At 44.2% G+C, this 21,780-nt stretch overlaps 1 protein-coding gene across 6 annotated transcripts in view; it reads left to right on the top strand.

Annotated features, from left to right (window-relative positions):
* Window positions 1-21,780, top strand: part of FAM135A (family with sequence similarity 135 member A) — an 863,965-nt gene that overhangs the window by 667,156 nt on the left and 175,029 nt on the right. For 4 of the 6 annotated variants that reach the window (XM_069235714.1, XM_069235715.1, XM_069235716.1 and 1 more), the window contains one exon: window positions 17,797-17,948. The exons of the other annotated variants lie outside the window; for them this stretch is intronic. In XM_069235714.1, the coding sequence (XP_069091815.1) occupies window positions 17,797-17,948 (152 nt within the window). The remainder of the gene's footprint in view (window positions 1-17,796; window positions 17,949-21,780) is intronic. 6 annotated transcript variants of the gene reach the window in all.

Below are 21,780 nucleotides of genomic sequence, written 5' to 3'. Positions count from 1 at the left end.
TACGCCTATCCATTAGAACCGCGGCGGACATTTTGGGGTGGTTCGTATTCAGTAAGAGCTACCACACAATGAGGACGGCGGCCATTTTTAAGTGGCGATCATCATATATCGTGTATCATTCTAACATATACCATTTCTGCAGAAAGCTATTAAAGTAATAAGATTTAGACTTTATGAAAAGATATAAATTAGATCTATTTGCCAACAAAAGAAAATAAAATTATCAACCATCCAGTGTCATGATGGCAACGAAATTCTTACCCCAAATCTATACAGAAATGTCACATAAGTAAACATGCAAAGTAAAAGGGTACCCCCAGCATGTAGAAAATTCAAAAAAGAAAAGTAAGACCCCCCCAATCTGTAACAGATTAGGGCATGAGATGTCTGTCACCAAAGTTAGTAACTCATATCATTTGTATGCTGTTCATTCATCGATAATATACCAAATAAATACATTCAAAGGAAATGGTACAATTCGTCATCCAAATTCATACCCATTTCAATCGTTCTTAATTTAATAATCCATTTTGCTTCATTTTTACGCAAATCCAATGTTCTATTGCCACCCCTAACATTCGTTGGGATGTGATTTATACCCATGTATTTTACTAATGGTACCTCCATTCCTGGATGTTTATCTTTAACATGCCGTACTAGCGGTGATGCTGTGTCATGATTTCTTAGGGCTCTGATATGTTCTTGAATACGTTCCTTCAAGGGCCTTATTGTACTGCCCACATATATCTGGCCACATATACATTCCAATAAATATACCACAAATTTCGTATTGCAGTTGATAAAAGTGGAGATTTTATATTTATCACTACCATTATAACTGAATTCAGCAGTTTTATGCATTGCCATACTGCACATATTGCAATTCCCACACCTATAGAAACCCGCAATTTTATTAGGAAGCCATGTTGTTTTGCTCATTCTACCAGAGTGACAGCTGCAACCACTGCGTTAGCATAAAGAGTTCCAGTCCTGGACAACTGTCAGGCAGCAACGTTGGCATCCCTGCACACATTTACCAAACACTACTGCCTGGACAGACAGGTCAGTAGGGTCGGGCACTTTGCATATTCGGTCCTGCAGGACTTCCTAGTATGATCTTGGTTCGCAGATCCTCCGTTGGGAATGGTATTGGTTCTATTGGTATCTCTTCTAAGGTAAGAAATCTGCAACTAGAAGTTACTATCAGATGAACAAGTTGCTTACCTTTGGTAACGCCCTATCTGGTAGAGACATATTCTAGTTGCAGATTTCTTAACGACCCACTCGTCCTCCCTACGCTGCGAACTGATTTCTAAGGACAGGGACTTGACTTTCAAGGACTTTTCTGACACATCAGTGGTCAGTGTTATTCCTGGCTCTGCGCTTCTGGAGTGGAAAGTCATGAAAAGAAACTGGCGCCGGGATGGTGCCTATATAAGTCTAGCAACATCATATCAGGTGCGCGCGATGACTGATGCATAGCTGACAGACACCACCTAACTGCACACAGGAGTACTGCTCGATAAAAATCTCCAGATCCAGACTGACGCCTGGGGAAAATTCTGAGTAAGGAATCTGCAACTAGAAAATTTCTCTGCCAGATAACGCGTTACAGAAGGTAAGTAACTTGTTCATTAGTGTTGCTCCAGAGACCACTTCAGAGATGACTACATTAGTAGCCACCCTCTGCCAGATTACCAGCAGCCATCACCTCGGTTCATCATACAGGTTTGCAAGCAGTAATGTAAAAAAGGCTTTGTCAGTTTGGAATGCCTGTACGTGCTATTACGTAACTAACAGTAATAATAAGTCTCACTAACGCCATATGATTTATCACTTAAATATCAGCGTTAAATATATTTTAGAAATTCCCATTTTTTTCCAAATGTCAGTCAAGCAAAAGCTCTTAATTTAGGAGGCTGTGCTGCACACAGGGGAACTACTCCGGAAGCTGTAGAGTGTTGGACCTGGCCCTTTTTGCAGGGTCATCCCCAAACTTTTTGACCTTTCTCCTCCTATTTTTCTGACCTCTTTTTTTTGGCTCTAGGACTGTGGGAACTTTATCACTGCTGATCAGTGCTACAGTGCATGTGCTCTCCCTTCTAAACTGGGTGTGATTGGCTTATTTAATTTACCTGTAAGTCCCTTGTACAGTGGTATCCCTTATACTCAGGGCCTGTACATTAAATGCTACTAGTAGTCCTACATGTGCTTTCCCTTCTAAACTTGGTGTGATTGGCTTATTTAATTTACCTCTAAGTCCCTTGTACAGTGGTATCCCTTATACTCCGGGTCTGTAAATTAAATGCTACTAGTGATCCTGCAGCACAGCTTGCTCCACCCACAGAAGTAGCCTTGCAAACCTGTCTCAGGCCTGTCACAGCAGGGCCTGCGTGCACAGTTTACTGCCACATGGACCTGGCATCTAAATGTATTTGCCAGGCGTTAAACTCCCTTTTTACTGCATAGGTTACCCCTAAGGTAGGCCCTAGGTAGCCCTGTGGTCAGGGTGCTGCGTAGGTAAGAGGTAGGACGTGACTTGTTTTATGGCCTGTCCTAGTAGTGACAAACAGCCTGTTTGGTTTCTCACTGCTGTGAGTGTTGTCTCTCTCATGGAATTGCATTGGAAATGCCCTTTCATATGGCTAAGTGGTATTCTGTGGGTGGCATATTGGTTTGGTTGGAATGGTAGTGAGAAATGCTGCTTACTGGTGTAGGTGGAGTTTTTATTACCGTTGTAAAAATGCTACCTTTAGAAAGTGGCCATTTCTCTGTGCTCATAACTAGTGCACTTGCAGCCTGACTCAAATCCACGTCTGGGGCAGAGTGACAGCTCCACTTGGTACATACTTTCCAGACAGCCATCACACAGGAGGGGCTGGGTGTGACAGCGAAGGCATTGACATACTGATAGTCTTCCTGGGCTGGGGAGAGGTAGGGTCCTTCACTCCCTAAATGTGAATAGGCTGTGTCCTGCCCTCACACAGTGGACTTGATTACCCCCAACTGATGTCTGGGGGCAGGGCTGAGGATGTAAGGGGTTGTTATGCACTTGTGAGGATCTTTTGAAGTGCCCCCTTAGATGAAAGTCTTTTGGAGTATAAGAGCAAGGAGTTGTGCTCCATGTTTTTGGACAGAGACAGAAGGCACTGATGGACTGGACACTAGATGTTGGAAGGACTCGCCAGAAACCGCCTTGGGACTGCTCTGCCATTGTGCTGATCTGTGACCTGCTAGGTCACTAGAGAGACTGCCACTGCTTTCTTCTAGACCCTTGTGCTGGCCTGCTTTCCTGGGCCCTGCACCCTTGTGCCTCCACAGGGTGTGCACCCTTCCCCCCCACCTTGTGGTTCTCCAGCACGGTTTCCCCTTCAGGAGCAGAGCAGGGCACAGTTAGAGTGCTCCTGGCTGAACTGCTCCAGAGCAAGAAGATCGCTTCATTCTTTTACCTCAGCGCGTGAAGAGCACTTTATTTAGATTTTTGCCTTCTCGGGTGCAAGTGTTACCGCGTGTGTGCCCCTCCCTGATGCAGGAGAGGTCACTGAGAGCCCTTCGTTGCAGCGCAGATGAGCATGCTTCCTGTAGTGCCCCTGGGGCACAGGCGGGCACTTGCTTCTGAGGATTAACCGCTGCGACACAGGCAGAGGCAATTGAGGATCCATCTCGCAGCCAAAAGCACCAGGAGGATTCCCGGATGAAGGCTGCCTCCCAGAGAAGAGGATAATGGTCTTGGAGGCCCTGGGGGGCCCTGGACGTGTTCCCCTTCTTAAGCGCAGTTGGAGAGGAAGCCGCTGTGAAAGCCACTCCTGCATTGAGGTGTGCAGCTGCTGGGAACTTTGCTATATGCGGGGGACCCAGAGAGGTCTCCCTGCTGACAATGGCAGTGTGTGGACCTTCACCCCCCAGTGCCCCTCCCCCAAATCCTCTCTCCTCCCAGTGGCGGCTCACCTTTGGGAGCACTTTTTTGTGGCATTGATAACCCATGGGACGGACACCTTGACGGAGGCCCGTTCCGTCGGCTGGGCAGAAGTACTGCACTCTATAGAAGGAGCACAGAAGCTCCTCTACTGGACCGGTCTGATCGGGATCCCCACTGCCCCTCTGGTACAAGGAGCAACCCTGGCAGTTCACTGCATTACTTGGCCTCATTGTTTCTACCTTTTGTTTTACGATCTGATGGCTGAAATATGACGAGCTTGCCAGGTTGGGGGTGAAGTACATACCTTCAGGATCTGTCTGTTATATAGTGTGGAGAGTGTGCCTATGATTTATGCCATTCGGGAATGTTTCATTCTTTGTGTATTCATTTGTGGTGATAGTGATGATCTTATAGCTGCTTGCTTAGCAGAGTACTAGTAATCTGTGTGAAGATCAGACAACTGCTTGTTTTGCAGGGTACTACTGATAACATGTCACTTTTGGTCTAATAATATTTGTGCAATACAGTTTATTTTTCTATAACTTGTTGTGGAGTTTTCTCTGTGGTGTATTTGTTGTGTCACTAGTGTTGTGTGTGTTGTGCAAATGCATTACACATTGCCCCTGGGAGAAACTTCTGCCTGTTCGTGCCAAGCTACCAAGGGGGTGAGCAGGAGTTATCTTGAAGGTGTAGCTCTTTTGTTGTGACTAGAGTGGTGGTCCCACTCTAGTCATGGCAGAAGGTGCCAACCAGGAAGCCCATTTCTAACAGAGGGCTATCAGTAGCTCTTAAGCTACACGTTGGAGAAGCCTGACTAAGGTTAATCATCATAAAAGCAATGTCTTTGCTGAAGTTTTTTCAGGGTTTCCAATTTATCTGGCACTGCTGGATGTGTTCAGACTTTCCCTAACCCAAAACCAGTCGGACAACCAGATTAGCTTTGTGCCTTCTGTGCTTGATGGCTTCCTTGTTCTTAACCCTCTTTTACAGAAGAGTTGTTTACAGTAGACTGAGGCAACAATGAGTTCAATTTTTTGAATGCCAGAACAATCATATCTATTAACCTCCTTTTTGATCCCCATTTTGCATTGGTGAACAAGCCTTTCAAACATGCTCACAGAGGAATCTTTGCGTTAACCTAAGATACAGATGACAGTTGTTAATGGACACCTCTCTGCAGACCTGCAAAGGATGATGTTTTGCTCCTTGTGATCCTCTCTGAAGAAAAGACTTGACTTCAATTGCTTTGAGCTGAGGGCCTCATTGAGAGCAGTTCTTCACAAATACAAGAGCAACCATCTGACATTTTAATGCACAGTACCTCAACAGTGGTTAATGAAAGATGTAGGGAGGTGTAGTATGCAAACAAGTGATGAGCGTGTTGGTCCGGGCCATCAACCAAGCAATCTGTCGGCAGCCTATCTAGTGGCAGATCATAACACAACAGTGAATCTTGTATGCAGACTAAGTTCTGCATATGGGAACTGCATCAAGACTTGACCAGTCTAATTTTATTCAGTCTTGACATGAGCGGGATATAGATGTTTTTGCCACCCAAGGCAACAGTAAATTTCCCACATTTTATTTGTTAGTATTTCAGACCACAAATTTAAAAGAATGGACTTAAAATCTCTGCTATGCATTTCCTCTAATGATTTAAGTCCCCATGTTGCAGTTCCTCAGAGGCTGTCATGCTGAATGCCTCACAATGCATGGCAAGACAGAGCTCATGTGATCCTTGTTGCAGCATAGATTGTGGGGCTCACTGTTTCTTTTTATCAGGTAGCCCAGCTGCATTGAATGCCATTGTAGCTGTCGGATATCCATCTTCGAGAACAATTTATCACAGTAGAGGGTCGTTCTTCACAGCATGATGCCATGGTAATTTACTGGAAATACTACAGACTGAGATTGTGCACATCCTTCAATTAATGCTTTGCAGTGTCATAAAGAAGGAGAAAATCAAGGAGTACTTTCTGATTGAATTTGGTTGCTGGAACCAAGGCTTATTGCCAGTTGTAGCCAGGTTCATGAAATAAATCTTCATGTATTCTCTTTGCAGTACTTCCATGGGATCTTAACATGATATTGACTTTCCAAATAGTATCACCCTTCAAGCCTCTGTACACGTGCAATTTTAAATTTCTTACGTAGAAGACAATACTTGGCAGTCAAATGTGCAAGAAGGGTTTGGGACCTGCACTCTTTCCTAACTGCCCTGTTCTGCATTCTCCAAGGACAAGTGGCACTGATTTTAAAAAAAAAAAAAAAATCCCCACAGATTTATTTAGGCATGATTCCCAACGTATTGAGGACCCCCTTACTTCTATTTTAAAGGACTGTCTTAAGAACGTTGTTCCTTCTTCATGGCTCAACTTAAAAGTTGTTCCTATTTTTTCTAAAGGCAATGCCATATGGAAGCTTTTGACCAATTTCCCTGTTGGATAGAATGGGAAAAGTTTTGGAACAGTCTAGGCCAGTAGAGTCCAGGCACATGTATTGTGGCCTGCCACACTGGTTTTCAGCACGGAATCAGCACAGTTGAGCATGGCATGCGTCTTTTGGTTTTTGTCCTATCACATGTCACTCACAAGAAGGCAAGACTTTTTTGGCCTTCATGAAATTGACAACTGCATTTAACTAAGTAAATGGAATTCTTCTGAGGGAGTCACTCTCTGATTATGAGGTGCCTATGTATTTCATAGAAGCTGTGGATCTTCTATATGCCCGCATTTCGATCCTTGTGAAACAACGGGGAAATGCCTGTACAATCCTCCTGGGGGCTTGACAAGCGGGGCCTTCTTGCGCTGACATTATTTAATTAACTTATCAGTAACATTGAGCAGCATCTGCTGTCTTTCCATGCTGATTGCCTAGTTGATAATAGGATTCAATACCCTATCTGTTTTATCCTTTTTGCAATTTTTGTTACTAGGACTGAAAATTGCTTACATCATTTACTGAATTTGTTCGACACACTGAAGAAAAGTTAGAGGCTTATGAAGATAGGTGTAAATTCATTATCAGCTGACCTTTAACCCTGCAGTAAATTTTCTGTTTGAAGAAATGAAAATTGCAGTGCAAGCAAGTTTGATTATTTCTGTATACTCTAGTATATAAGTTCAAACTGGTCAGCAGAAATACTGAAAAGTGCTCTTCGCGGTTAAATTCACATGCTATCCCGGTTAACAATTAATTGTTGGATCTAAGGCAGTTGTACGTACCATTCTGGCGCCAAAACACAATTGGATGCACTACATGCAAAAGAACTATGGGGCTATACAGAAGTTAGCTGGCTGTTTGGCTCCAGACCAATTTTCTTGAAAATAATTTGTAGACTGCCTATAACTACCGCTTTAAAATTGTTGAACTATAATTTGTAGGTCAGTTGTGTTACAAAATAAGAATTACTTATGCCTTTATTATATTGAATTACTTAATGGATTAACATGGTAGCATTTACATTACAACACAGCCTATAGAACATTTGTCTTCACGGCATGCGCTTGGATCGCTGGCTAGAGACATACCCTTCAAAGTTTGGGTTTCAGCCATCAGGCTGTTCCTACAAGTATAACTCAAGCAACTATACCTGCTACCAAATCCAAAACAGTGATTGTATTTATTTTGACAAATTAAAAACTCTATGTACGATACAGGACTTGGGGCCAGATGTAGCAAAATGACATTTTGCGAATTGCAAATTGCGAGTACTAGCGACTCGCAATTTGCAAGTCGCAAAATGTCATGCAGAAAGGTGTCTCAGACACCTTCTGCGAGTCGGTATGGGGTCGCAAAGACCCACCTCATTAATATTAATGAGGTGGGTCGCAAATTGCGGCCCCATACCGACTATGGGCACTCGCTAACATGGAGGCCTGCTGTAGTCAGCAGGCCTCCATGTTAGCGACCTGCTTTTAAATAAAGCAGTGTTTTTTTTTTTTATAATGTAGCCCGTTTTCCCTAAGGGAAAACGAGCTGCATTTCAAAAAATCCGAAACCTTTTGTTTCGGTTTTTTCAGGGCAGGGAGTGGTCCCTTGGACCACTCCCTGCCCTGAAAAAATGTTTTGGGGTCCATTCACAAAGGGGAAGGGGTCCCATGGGGACCCCTTCCCGTTTGCGAATGGGTTACCATCCACTTCAAGTGGATGGTAACTGCGACTCCATTTGCGACCGCATACGCGGTCACAAATGGAATTGCATACCATTGCGAATCGCAAATAGGAAGGGAACACCCCTTCCTATTTGCGATTCGGAAATGCATTTTGCGAGTCGGATCCGACTCGCAAAATGCATTTCAACATAGCAAAGTGGCTTTTGCGAGTCGCAAACGGCGTTTTTCGCCGTTTGCGACTCGCAAAACCCTTGCTACATCTGGCCCTTGGTTCTCAGTATATGATACACAGGGTGCTCATAGCTCAGTAAGTTGCCTACTAATAACATCAGCTTATGTGCAGTCTTTATAGATATCCTCCTTTGTTTGAGAAGCTTAGCTTTTTGTGCTTTAACAGGTAAGTGGGAAATAAGTAACGCTGCCACATGTGTTTCGAATACAGTAGTGCCTACACTGTTTGTGGTGCTGGTAAAAACAACTCTTTTGACTAAATTCTGTAAAAGTGCTTTGAAGCACTTTAGGAGTAGAGCAATCAGAAATTAAATATTTGTAACTTGTGCTGGTGTAGCCAACAGGAACCTTCATATGTTGGCATATGCACTTTAAATACAATGTATTTTATGAAATGTATTATCTAGTATTAGAATGTAATTGTTTACCAAATCTTATGCCAACTGTATGGAAGTTATATTTATACTGAAAGCATTAATTGAATGCACAACGTTATGAAGTGTGAATCTTTTTATGGAATGTAAATTGATAGACAAACATTTTTGAATTTTAAAAGCAGAGAATCAAGCACAATTCCAATTCAGCTGCACAATGTTATTAATGGCCTCATTTTAAAGTTTGACTAATGGTATTTTGTCCTTCAGGGAGGCAGAAGACATTACCTCCACCACTCTGATGGACTACCGTCCATCAAAACTAGAATTGACTTCCCAGTGGTCACGTCTCACCTTATAGGGAACCAGTGTCACAACAGTTCCTTTCATGGTACAAAAGGTTTGGTGGGCAGCCACCATTGATCTTGATGGCCTTCCACCCAAATTAAAAACAAATGTGCCTTTCAACAACAAATAACTAAAGTGGATGTTTATTTTTGAAAAACAAAAAATTAATGACCTCCTCCCCATCACACACACACATTGTTTTTTTATATTGATGATAGAAAAAAGGACATTACACCATCCTCCATTGGGCCATCAGAAGAAGTTTTCTGCAGTGAAGCCAACAGGGGCTCTGTTGACGGAAACATTATGGTCTGCTCATCTCCAAATGAGGCGGGCAGAAAGAGTATTCCGTTGCAACAAAGTACCCCAGCCCCTAAACTCTGTCATGCCCTGTATTGCTTGATATAAAACTGTTATATGTTGGTCCCAAGCCCCTCTCTCCTTTACAAAACTGTTATGGCCGTGGTTAATATAAAACTGCCTAAGGTGACCAATTAATGAGCTAGTTTGGCGTTGCAGGGCAAAGGTTTCTCCCTAAAGCACTTCACTCTGGAACACTAGCTTGTAAACTATTCTTTACAGGAGGTATTTGCCCCCATTAAAAGCTCTGAAATACATCTTGAAAATACATTATTTTGATAGAAAAGAACCCTAAAGCAAACTGGCAGTGTGTCCAAGTTATAGAACTCTATTCCACTAGCAATCAGGGAAAACCTTCCGGGGCACTTTGAGTTTAAACCTGCGTTGTGTAGCCATTTTAATTATAGTTTCATACATGTTATTTTAACAAACTAGGCCTGCCGCTGTGCACTTTAACATAGACATATTTTATTCAGCTTCATTTATTATTTTAACAATAGCCACATTTGTGGTCTCGTTTTATTTTCCCTGTCTAGCTTCTCTTTGCCTAGGCCAGCACTGCGTTCTTAAACAAGACATTTCTTTCACTCTGTGCTTTTCTCAAGCCTGCAGTAAGATAGGTTGCAGGCAAAAGTGGTACGCTTTGTCTCTAATGTTCACAGAAACATACACACTCTTACGTGGGGATCCTTTCTTGGAACATCAGCTGCTTTATTATAAAAACAATACTTTGACCCATGTACATTAGAGGGAGATTTCAGCCAGGTGACCACGACTGTATGCTGATTGCTGAGTGCTTCGCTGCAGCTGCTTATGTAGACTACAGGCCTCTTGCTCAGATATGAGGGATGATGTCTTCCCAGAGGAACCTGAAGGGCAGAACTTAGCCTAGGTATGAGATATTTTTTAACGATTCTAGTGACAATATGGTAGTGTTAATTTATGCTTTACTCTCCTTGTCACAATTTTAATCCTGTCATGCTTCATCGTCCTAGTTATTGCAGTACACGCTTTATTATCCAAGATGCAATTACTTCAATAAAAGCTTAGTGGACTCTATTCTGCCTCTGATTGTCCTTGTATATGTGAAACTAATGTAATTGAGAGAAACGGATGAGATCTGAGTGACCATGATTTCCCTGAGGAGTCATTTGTGTCATGCACCCGGTTGCCCTATCATCCCTGCTGTTGGGTGGAAATGAGGCACTGCTAGTTAGCCGGAGCAAAACCCGGATTAGGTTAAGAGGTGTCACCTGTAGTGGGTTCAGACTCCGTCTCCCACAGTGCAAGTGATTCTGCCGCACAAATTCAGTAGTCTCCTTAGGATAATGAGCCTACGTGACACCTGCTCAACAATTGTTCTCTCAAACGTTATCCAGACCAAATCCAAATTTGCATCCTTTTTGCCTATATGTTGGGGGATTCAAAAGATACCCTGGGTTTGTGGATTCCTCTGGAAAGGACCAAGACAACTGTCAAAATATAGCAACATTTTGAGGTTTTCTTCTGAGACATAGGAAAAAGTGCTGTATAAAAAGTTATATTAAAAATGGTATGAACAAAAGGTTTGCTGTGCTAAGATTAACATATTCCCCGATTTCAGTAACAAGCAAAGTTGTGAAGAAAAAAACAAAAGATTGTTACCACAGTTTTATATTTTTCTAAGTAGTAATCGATTTATGCTATTTTTCTATTGTCAGCACACTTGCAATTTGTGGTAGAAGCAAGCATACAAAAGTGAGGGTAACCTGGATAGCTATACATTTCCAAAAACTAGACAACATTCTGAATTCAGCAAGGGGTATTTTGTGTCGATTGTTCATGGTTTACAGATGGAAACTAATTGCAAAAAAACAAATATTAAAAAAAAGGGGAAAACTATAAATGGCTGACAATTTAATTTTTTGCAGGGATGGCTGATTTTCAAAAGTAGTGTCCAGTTATCTCCTTCAAACCCTTCTGGATCTAGGGATAATTGGTCTTTGTTGGGTGTCCCAAAATATATGATGCCCAGAACCAAATACTTAGCTTATAATTATTTTTCATTGTGTACAGACTATGCTTCAATTCAGATGGTAAATCTAATGACTGAAACATGGGTATGAAGAAAATCTATGCTTTGTGGAAATGTGCCTACAATACTGACAAATAGTGGTAATTTGTACAACTTTGAGTCTGAGGTTGCCCATGCTGTCATAAGATTCAGAAGGCATTTTACAAAATAAGTTCCTCCTTGCACACTGGCTTACATTTAGAAGGCAAAAATGGGGCACACTCCAGTTAATAATAAGAGGTGTTTACTCTTTTCTGTTTCCACACGTCTCTTGATAAAAACGGTACCTGACTTGTTTGGCTGAGTTTTAAACCCACATCTAATAGAGAATTCTAGCTGCAGGTTCCTTACCTTTGAACTCTCCCGAAGTGTCAGACTTTATCCAGAAGATTTTCGTGAGCCGTACACTTGTGTGTTGGTAGGTGGGGTTGATCGGCTCTGCATCCGTTGTCCGCATCGTCCATGCCGGAAATGGTGCTGAGGTTCCTACAGAGGTGCCACTCAGGCTCACCGACAGCAGTTTTTTCATTCCACACCAGCCAGCACTGATCTGAGAGAGAGCGCTACCCCGCAGTCATTTTTTGACAGGTCTTTTTCAACTTTTTGTCAAATTCTTTTTGAGATTTCTCCTGGTATATCAAGGATATCGTCACATAAGAGAGGTTAAGCCCTGCGGATGCAGTCATCGGACAGTGTTGTTGACTGATCTGCACCTTGTCTGCTTGTGGTGTTTGGAGCGCAATCACAAGCCAAAGTTGTGCTCCGAGTCCCAAGCCATACATCTGAAGGCTGTGAGGGAGGTGGTCCCTAAAGCTGATGGTGGTCCAGCACACAACTCCGCACAAGTCAAAATCTCAGTTGAGAGCAAGGTCCCGGGACCAGTTGCGGAGTCCGAAGTCATCGTTGTCCCACTCAAAGTCCTTGGGGATCGAGTAAGTCGAGGCACAAGAAAAAGAGCAAGAAGTCAAAGCTCTCTTTGACATCTCACCAGTCCCCAGACGCAACAAGGGAGCGTTGTCGTTCTAGCCTGCCCAATTGGAAGAAATTTGAGACCATGCTTCTCATTTTTGGGCAGTGCGACCCTGCCAGAGCGCCTTTGGGCCCTCAGGGTTGAAGAGGGCCATCGGGTTCCTTGTCGGATGCTTTGGTCTTGGTACCAATGGGCTTGCAGGGATCCAGTCATGGGTCCAGACCACCGCCGGTCATACCACTTCGACCTTCCCCGGCACTGGTGTAGATTCCGGCTCCCATCAGCAGTGCCACCCCCATTGTCATCCTCGATTCCAGCATGGAGCCTGATGGGTGTCGCCTGAATCTGACAGGAGCTTTGCCTCCTTGGTAGGATCTTGAGCCCTATTTTGCTGAGCTAGGCCTCAGAGAAGACTGAAAGGGGTCTCTGGACCCTTTAAAATACCAGCCATATGGCTAGGAAATGGACTGGTTTGAGGACTTGGGTGAAGCCAGTGGACTGTGCACATCTCCAGATACTGGCATGCTTTCTCCCCCTGCTGGGGGTACAAAGGAGGGAGCCTCTTATGCAGTGGTGGTGAGGAGGGCAGCTGAGGCCCTGGTCCTTCAGCTACCCGCTGTGGCAGTCGAGGATAATCTCTTGACATAGGTGCTACAACCAGGAGCTTCCACCTCTTAACGCCTGCTCCTGTTCAATGATGCCCTCACAGATGTCCTTCTGTGTGCCTGGTCCAAACCCAGCACAGGGGCTCCTGGGAATAGGACGATAGCCCACCACAATCACTCCACATCTGGGGACCCAAATTTCCTGATACAGCACTCCACCCCTGAGAGCTTGGTGGTCCAAGCCTCGACTTTAGTGGCGTGTTGCCTACTGCTGCCCAGGATAGGGAATCCAAGGGGCTGGATTCATTTGGGAAGGTTTTCTTCCCCCAGTTTTGCATTGCGGTCTGTAAGCAGTGCATGCCTTTTGGGACGTTATTTCCACACACTGTGGGACACAGTTGCGTAATTGCTGACAGGCTCTCAGGCTGTTGCCGGCTGTGTACTGGACACAACTGACTTGCTAGGCAGAGCAGTTTTGACAACAGTGGCCCTGATGCATCACTTCTGGTTGAGACGTCTGGCTTTTCGGGGAGGATGTCCAAGCTTGCCTGATGGACATGCCCTTTGATGGCACCCATTTCTTCGGAGACATGGCAGTTTCGGCACTTGAGCGTTTCAAGGATTCTCATGCTGTGGCCAGGTCCTTAAGGCCTCGCAGCAGCCCCTTGTTCCTCCCAATCTGCCTTTCGCCTCTTTTATGGCTATGGAAGGAGCTTCCAGCCGTGCATCTTCCTGTCCAGCCACCATGCCATGCCATGCATGCTGCCAAGCCTCTGCGTGGCCGAAGGCCCAGAACCCCCCTCCCACCCTCTCTGTCTTAACTTGACTTAATGTGCTTGGTAAAGTTATGCATTGTAAAAGCACCAGTAAACACTTGTTACAGTACCCACTTTTCTACTTGTATCACCTTAATTTCTTAATGTAGATTTGGTGACTATGAGGGGTTTGAGAAATACAAAAGCTGTCCGCAGTATGGCATTAATTTTGGAACTGGTGCTGAGCAATTGCATACAGATTGAACACCATGTGCAGTAGGAGTTACCCTCTATCTTTGGTTGATGGTTAATATGAGCACGTCTACCCATGAAGTGTATGTTCAAGACTCGGCAATGCACATAAAACATGCTAGCTTCACCGAGTTGTGTCTCTTATGGCATGAATACTGCTTTATATTATTCTGAGCTATTTTGTACTTACTTTTAGGCCTCTAATGCTATACTAGTGAGGAATTTGTACAAAGAGGCTTGGAGAATGTCATCAGTGATGTCATATCAAATATCACCAAAGATGTCATAAATGATGTCAAAGAATGTGTTGAGTGATAGAATATGTGAGGTCATAAGCAGTGCATGGCGGGGGTGCAAGTTATGCATTGACGGGGCTGACAGGAAATGTCCCGAAAGTGGGTTCTGAGGAACAGGTCGTTATTCCCTTCAAAATGATATCTCGAAAAGGTAAACAGTGCATGGTGGAGGTGCAAGTTATAGTTAGCTATGCTAAGGGAGGGGCTATTTACTGCACATTTCGTCCCCACAGGATGGGGTCCTTGTGGCCTAGAATGGCTTGGGGTGTGGGACCGCATGCCCCCTCCACTTAATGAAAGAATGCAGACCAAGATCTAGTTACCTGCCAAATTTGGTGTAATTCCTTTTAGTAGTTTTTGCAGTAGTGCTTCTTAAAGACGTTTGTGGAAAATGCATTGGGATTTTCCGTTTTAGGAACCCCCCCATTTTTTCTTGTACCTCACTTGATGGAGTACCCTAAAACCTTCATTGCACAAACTAGGCAAAAAAAGAGCGCTTTTTGGAAAGTTTTGTGTTGATTTGTCTAAGTTATTAGCAACACAAAAAACACATTTCTTATGGAAAATCAAACCCAACCATAACTACCAAGTGGCGACTGCAACTGGGATATATTTAAAAACTTTACTCAGCCTGATTTTTGTGATTTGGGGTACATTTGTTAATTGTTTCCAAGAAAGAAGCTTTTAAAAAAAGGTTATGGGTTGGCCATGAAGGTGTTAACCTTCAGAAATCGTTGGCGATATCTGGACTGTTAAGATACCACGGGTGTCAACACTTAAAACAAAACAAAAGATAGTCATTTCTAATTGATTTTGGGAGCTCTTACTCCCATTGGTCATTTAAATACCATGGATCTGGAAAAAGATCTGTGGCATGAAAACAGTCTGTTTGGCTGGCCAAAATGTTGGTGACTCAAAGCTGGGTCCAAAAATGTTTTTAAGAAGGGCTTATTGGGGGAGCAGGGGGAGCAAACCCCGACCCCCAGGGCCATATTGGAAGAACCAGAAAAGGGGGGAGGGGGCAGAATTTTACAAAATATATATATATATTTTCGGTGGCAGGAAGTGCAGTTCCAGAAGCTAGATTTGTGGTACCGGTGTCGTATCCCGGTTCAAACCCATTACAGCGGTACTAGAAATACATTTAAATAAGTAAGAAATGTCAGGTTATAAACTAAACTAGACTAGACGCTATAGCGAACCACCAATAGGTAGGCCGCAGGCGATGCTCAACGGGTGCATGGTTGAGTGCACGGTCAACTTAGAATATGATAAAAAGCAGAGAAACCAGGTGAAAAAAAAACTAAGGTTACCCGCGACATTATACTTGGGCATGGTGATAAGGTCTTCACATACTTTAACTTCAGAAATTCACTGAACAAAAAAAAAATAAGTGACTTTATAGTTAGGTGTCAAATGAGATAACAACTCAGCCCTGCACCAAACTCTAAAGATTAAAAAGATTATTTTTTTTAACTCTGAAATTCACAAGTTGCAATTCAGGAATTAACTTTGACATGTGCTCCTGTCACACACTGCTTGTTGACAGCAAATATTACATTGTTCATGATGTGGTAAATGACATTGATAACATTACTGGTGACATTTCAATTGATATAATTGATGGCACCGCTGAGGACTGTCCCAGGTGATAACTGCAGTTATTGGTAGGACAGGAACATTTTCAATTTACCATTCTCTCTTTCGGCCTAACTCTGCCTCTAGGGTGTTCACAGAAGTGATGGCAGTGGTCGCTGCCTATCTTCAGAGGCATGGGGTACTTGTATTCCTGTACATCAATGACTGGTTGCTAAAGATGGGCATGCCTCAGTGAGTTGTAGACCACCTCTGATCAACAGAGGAACTCTTGACATTGCTGAGCTTCTCCATCAACACACCAAAGTCATAGCTTATCCCCTTGCAGAGCCTTCCATTCATTGGGGCAGTTCTGGACTTGGTGGCATTCATGGTGTTTCCTCCATCGCAGCAAGTAGAGTACATTAAGGATAGGATCATGATGTTTCAGGATCGATCTTGAGTTTCAGTGAAGATAATTCCTACCCTTTTTGTTCTCCTCAGCTCCTGTGTCCTTCCCTTGTCAAATACGAGGTGAAACAGGTGGGCCCGGCAGTTGGCTGTCAGATCCCAGTCAGACCAGGGATGCCTTTCTGACTCCACCCAGATCTCAAGGGAGATGGTGTGAGATCTGCAAACCTGACCCAGAGATGCCCCATCCTTCCCCCACCAGAGTTCACAGTAGTGAGAGACGTGTCACTGCTGGATCAGGGGGGTGCATTTGGGAGAGGTGGAGATCAGAAGCCTATAGTCTGTTTTTTACCAAATGTTATGACTTCTTCTTACATGTACCAATTGATCACTCTGCCAGTATTCCTTGCCCTACATCACCCCTCGAAAAAGGAAGACACATTCCATCGTCTTGGCCGTCAGAGAGCACTAGGCTTTTACATACTTCACACAAGAACCATCACATGGATGATCATCTCTTTTGTGGATTCTCTGGTGACAAGGCTTTCACACTGGCATTGGTATAAGGGGTGCTTTTCTAGACATCTGCAAGCCTTCATCATGGGTGTCAGTGCATACGTTCACAAAGCACTACTTCCTTGTCAGCCAGGTCTGACGGAAAGATCATTTCTCTTGTTCGGTCTTTGCTTTGAGCCCACTCCCCATACCCTCCTCCTTTGGGAGGTACTGCTGTGTGTCTGTTCTGAAGGTAAGAAATTCATGGTTAGAATTATCCATCAGAAGAAAAAGTTACATAACTTTGGTAACGCTTTCTGGTGGCCATTCTAGCAAACTGCAGATTTCTCTCAGTCCTCCCATTCCCCCTATGTTTAACATCTAAAAAGGATCCAGGTTAGAAGATCAGCCTAGTGTCTCAGACAGTTTGTAGTATGCTCTGTGATTAAGACCACGGAAGGCGAACAATATAATAAACTGTTGTCAGCAAGCAGGGCGGGTGCTTATTAGTGTTTCTGCGCCCTCACTTCTGGGGTGTTATGGAGTCATCACAGAGCCCCACACACTACCTACTGGTTGTTGGAGCACTGCTAAAGAATTCTCTGGCTCAAGTCTGGCGCCTTGGATATTCTTAAGTTGAGGATTTAAAAAAGTATCCACCAGAATGGTTGTTACAAAAGGTAGGTAACCTGTTCCAATTGATTAAACAACTATCTCTTAATTGCCATGAAGTATAAATGGATTATCTTTGGATGCATGTCAGTCTGTTGTTTCTACTTTTTCATGCAGATGCTTACATGTATTGTATATATTGCAAGAATGTAACCACACATTTGGTTTACTAATATTTACATGTGTGCTAAATGTTTAGTACATCTGCAGCTGTTATTTCTTTTATTCCCAGGTAATGAAGATGCAGTATTTTTGTAATTGGTTCCATTACATAGCTGATGGTGTTGACATTTTTTAAAACATTCATAAATTTTTGTAACTGTTAGGAAAATGTAAATAATTAACATATGTTATTCTCTTTTTAGTTTTATAGGACACTCACTGGGTAATTTAATAATTCGATCAGTGCTAACAAGGCCCAGGTTTAAATATTATCTCTGTAAACTTCACACCTTCCTTTCTCTCTCTGGACCCCATCTTGGTACACTTTACAACAGCAGTGCTCTTGTTAATACAGGTAAGTTTATACCACTCTTATCATCAAGCCATAAAGTATTGGTCAGTATAGGTTCAAACTATTGTTCCATCATTGAATTTCTTGTTTTACTTCAAATATGTTGCATCTGATTTATGAATATGCTCCAATTTGATTAGAGAGGTTTGGCTTATGTCTTCATGTTTTACACTCTAAACCTGAGGCCCTACTACTTTTGGATGTGGGGACATTGTTTCCAGTGCAGGCAATCAGTAAGTATTTTGTATACGTTAGACACTGAAATATAAACTCAAAGCTAGAGTAGGTGTGGCATAACGTGGAGTAGAGTAGGTTCTTTTAATATGTTAAAGGCAGACTCTATTAGAAGTGCTACATGTTGAGTCAGGGAGTTGGAAGACCTACTGTGAAAAGGTTAAGAATGTTCTTTCTGAATAGCACGTATTTTACATGACCATTAGTGTCTGTGACAAACTAGGAGATGACTAGCTTCCCCTCCATCTCCTACTAAAGTTCTCCCCACTGATCATGGTGGGAAAATTGAAACTCCCACATTCAGCACCTCATCTATATCAGTTACACCGTTTCCATGTCTAGTATTCTAACTGATTTTTGTCAGTGGATGTAGAGAATAGAGCTGGCATAAGAAACCCTGTATATAATGGTCAGCCTAACATCTAATTAGAGGGGAGGGAGTAGGTTTTACTAAGATGTATAAGTGTAATAATGAAAAAACAACGTTTTGGGAGTAAATGGTGTCTTTGTCCTTATGAAAATATTTAACTACTCATTTGCATGAGAAAAGTATATGTGTTGGGTGCTCATCTGGGTTTCATGAAAATAAATTATTGAGTGTACTTGGTATACTTGATAGAGACTTCTAGTTGCAGATTTCCCCCAGGTGTTAGTCTGGATCCGGAGATTGTTCTCAAGCACTACCCCTGCATATACCGATAGGCGGCGTTAGTCGGCTCTACGTCCGTATTCGGCATTGCTCGTGTCAGATATGATGATGTGAGACCTAAAAAGGCACCTCCCTGGTGCGCTAACATAATTTCTTTTCTTTCCGCCAGCCAAGCGCAGATCCGAAGAGCTAGCCCACAGTCACTTTTTGAATGAAATGTTTTGACATTTTGTCGAAGATTCTTGAGTGTTTACACTCCTAGTGCATTGAGATGTCGTCACTCAAGACCGCGTTCAAGCCCTGCGGATCCTTTCATCGGGCAATGTTCGTGGCAGATCAGCACCTCATGACTTGTGGTGTTTGGAGCGTGGCCACGACCTAAAGCTGTGCTTCGAGTGCTGAGCCATGCAGAGTGGTCCCTAAAGCTTTTTGTGCCCTTGTGTTCAGCTTTGCGTCGCTCCCGCTGTCGTTTGAGAGGAAGGTCCTGAGAACACTTGCGGAGCCCACATTCTTCATCGTCCCATGCCAAGTCCTCAGGATGGTCAGGTAAGTCGAGGCATGAGAAGAAGTTGAAGAAGAACAAACGTTCTTCAACTTCACCCCGTCCATCAGCCGTCGCAATGCAGGAACAGGAGAGTCGTTGTTCCAGGCCTCTGTTCTCAGAGCCTGTGTATGAGTCGGCTCTGTGCCTCCCAGAGTTTCTGGGAGCTGGAGCGACCCCTGCTCAACTCCACGATTTCTATGAGGCCATGCGCCTCATATTTGGGCAGTCCAACTGTGCCAGAGTGCTTTTATGCCTTCATGCCACGTGGAGTCGACAGAGGCCCTCTCGGGTTCTGCGCTTTCGGCCTCGGTTCCGTGAGGGCACCCAGGGATCCATTCCTGAATCTGAATCGGCATTGGTCGTACCCACTCAATGTCCCCCGACGACGGTTCCAGCATTGACACTCCTGACACCGCCAGTAGGAAGCTGGCCTGGTGTGTGGTGAGCACCTATGATGTTACCACCTTACACCTGGTCCTGGTATGCCCTAATGGAGAAGTGTAGGCAGTGTCTAGGAAGCCAGGGTTCTCTAGAGGTAGCTGTGGATGAGCAGCCAACACTTATCTAGGAGACATGCAAAGCTTATGCAATACCACTATAGCCACACAGCACTCTCACACATGAAAGAACCACACAATGTTACAAAAATAAAAGTACTTTATTAGGGTAACACAAATACTAGATTACTGAATAGGCAATCCCCCAACTGGAGGTAAGTAAACACACTATTATATACACATTAGTAATTGGTAAACAGCATAGAAAGCAATAAGCAATGGCAAAAGTATAAGTAAACAGTGAGGGCCCAAGTGGAGGGCCAAACCATATACTAAAAAAGTGGAATGTGAAAGGCAGTCCCCCACCAAGGAAGTGGAATCAGTAGAAGGGAGCTGGAGGAACTAGGAACCCTAAGAGGTGAGTGCCAGAGGGACACCAAGCGACCAGGAGAGCTGAGGTAAGTACCTGTTTTTACCAAAAACCAACAGGATGACTTAGGAAAAGGATTCTGCAAGACCCAACCAAGACTGGAAGAGTCCAAAGGTGGATCCTGAGAGAGTAGGACCTGCAGGGGAAGGGGACCAAGTCCAGTTCATGATAGTGTGTCTGGTTGTGGCAGGAGCTACTACCTACCCACCCTTCTGTGGATGCAGGACCAGGTCGACGGGACAAAGAAGGTCAGCAGTGCAGCACAGAAGATGAAGAAGTGATGCAAGTGATATCCTACATCGGCGGTTCGAGATGCAGTCGGTTAGTGGTGCTGGAAAACCACCAGCTAGCCTTGGCAAATGCAGGAGACAGAGAAGAAGGTTTGCATAGCTGAAGAGGACCAGCAAAGTCCAGGGGACTCGACCCAAGGAGGGGTGTCCAGGGTGACCCTATGCAACTGGTGGAGTCCCAAGAAGAGGAGGCATCCCCCACAGGGAACCCAATGGCAGCAAGCACAGGAGTTGCAGTGAGGCCCACTCAGCACACCTGAAGAGGAGTTCAGCATCGCTGGAGCAGCAGGCAGGAGACTCTTTTGCAAGGAGTGCTCGGAGTCTGGGCTACATGGAGCCTGGATATCCCTTGGAGGAGGAGCAAACAAGCCTTGTTAGCTGCAAGAGTCGCAGTGCACAGGGATACTGTCTTGCAAGGAGAGCCAAGGGCTTACCGTCTCCAAATTTGGACAGCTGGTAGAGAGGACCAAGGGAATCACTCCAGACCACCACCTGTGATGCTGGATCCACACAGTTCCGGAGGACAGCAGATCCACGCAGCCGGTCATTGTTGCAGTTGGTGCCTGCAGTTGCACGGGGGTAACTCCTTCACTCCAAGGGAGATTCCTTCTTACTTCTTGTGCAAGCTGAAGACTCACCGCCCTCAGTGGATGCACAGCCATTTTCTCCCAAGCTGTTACTGATGGGAGAAACACAGCTAAGTTCACAGTATGATGTGGGCTGGATATGACTGACTCACTAGGTAGATCGGTTGCATCGACGATGACCTTAAGGGACCACACTTGGTTCAGGCTTTTTGGGGAATGTCCAGTCCACTCTTATGGACATGCCCTTTGATGGCACCTATCACTTTGGAGACAAAGCAGACTCAGCACTTGAGCGCTTTAAGGAGTCATGGACTACGTCCAGGTTTCTGTGCTTTGCAGCTGCCCCTCACCCCCCTCAGGATGCTTTTCTCCCCTTTCTTGGCTATTGAAGGGATGTCCCACCACTCCAGCCACCGTGCTGCGCACACTGCCCAGCCTCCGCTTGGCAGGAGGCATGGGATCCAATGTACTTATGGATCAGGGAACCAGCAGTCAAGCAAATCCACAGCCCCACTCCCCAAACCACGTACCGCTGCAGCCTCCAAACCTTCCTAGTCTGATGCTTCCCCATCAGGGACCAGTCCACAGGATTTACGTTCACCTG

The sequence above is a fragment of the Pleurodeles waltl genome, chromosome 5 (assembly GCF_031143425.1).
Source record: "Pleurodeles waltl isolate 20211129_DDA chromosome 5, aPleWal1.hap1.20221129, whole genome shotgun sequence".
Lineage (NCBI taxonomy): Eukaryota > Metazoa > Chordata > Amphibia > Caudata > Salamandridae > Pleurodeles > Pleurodeles waltl.
The sequence above is the reverse complement of the archived record's forward strand: the minus strand, read 5'-3'. Positions and strand labels throughout refer to the sequence as shown.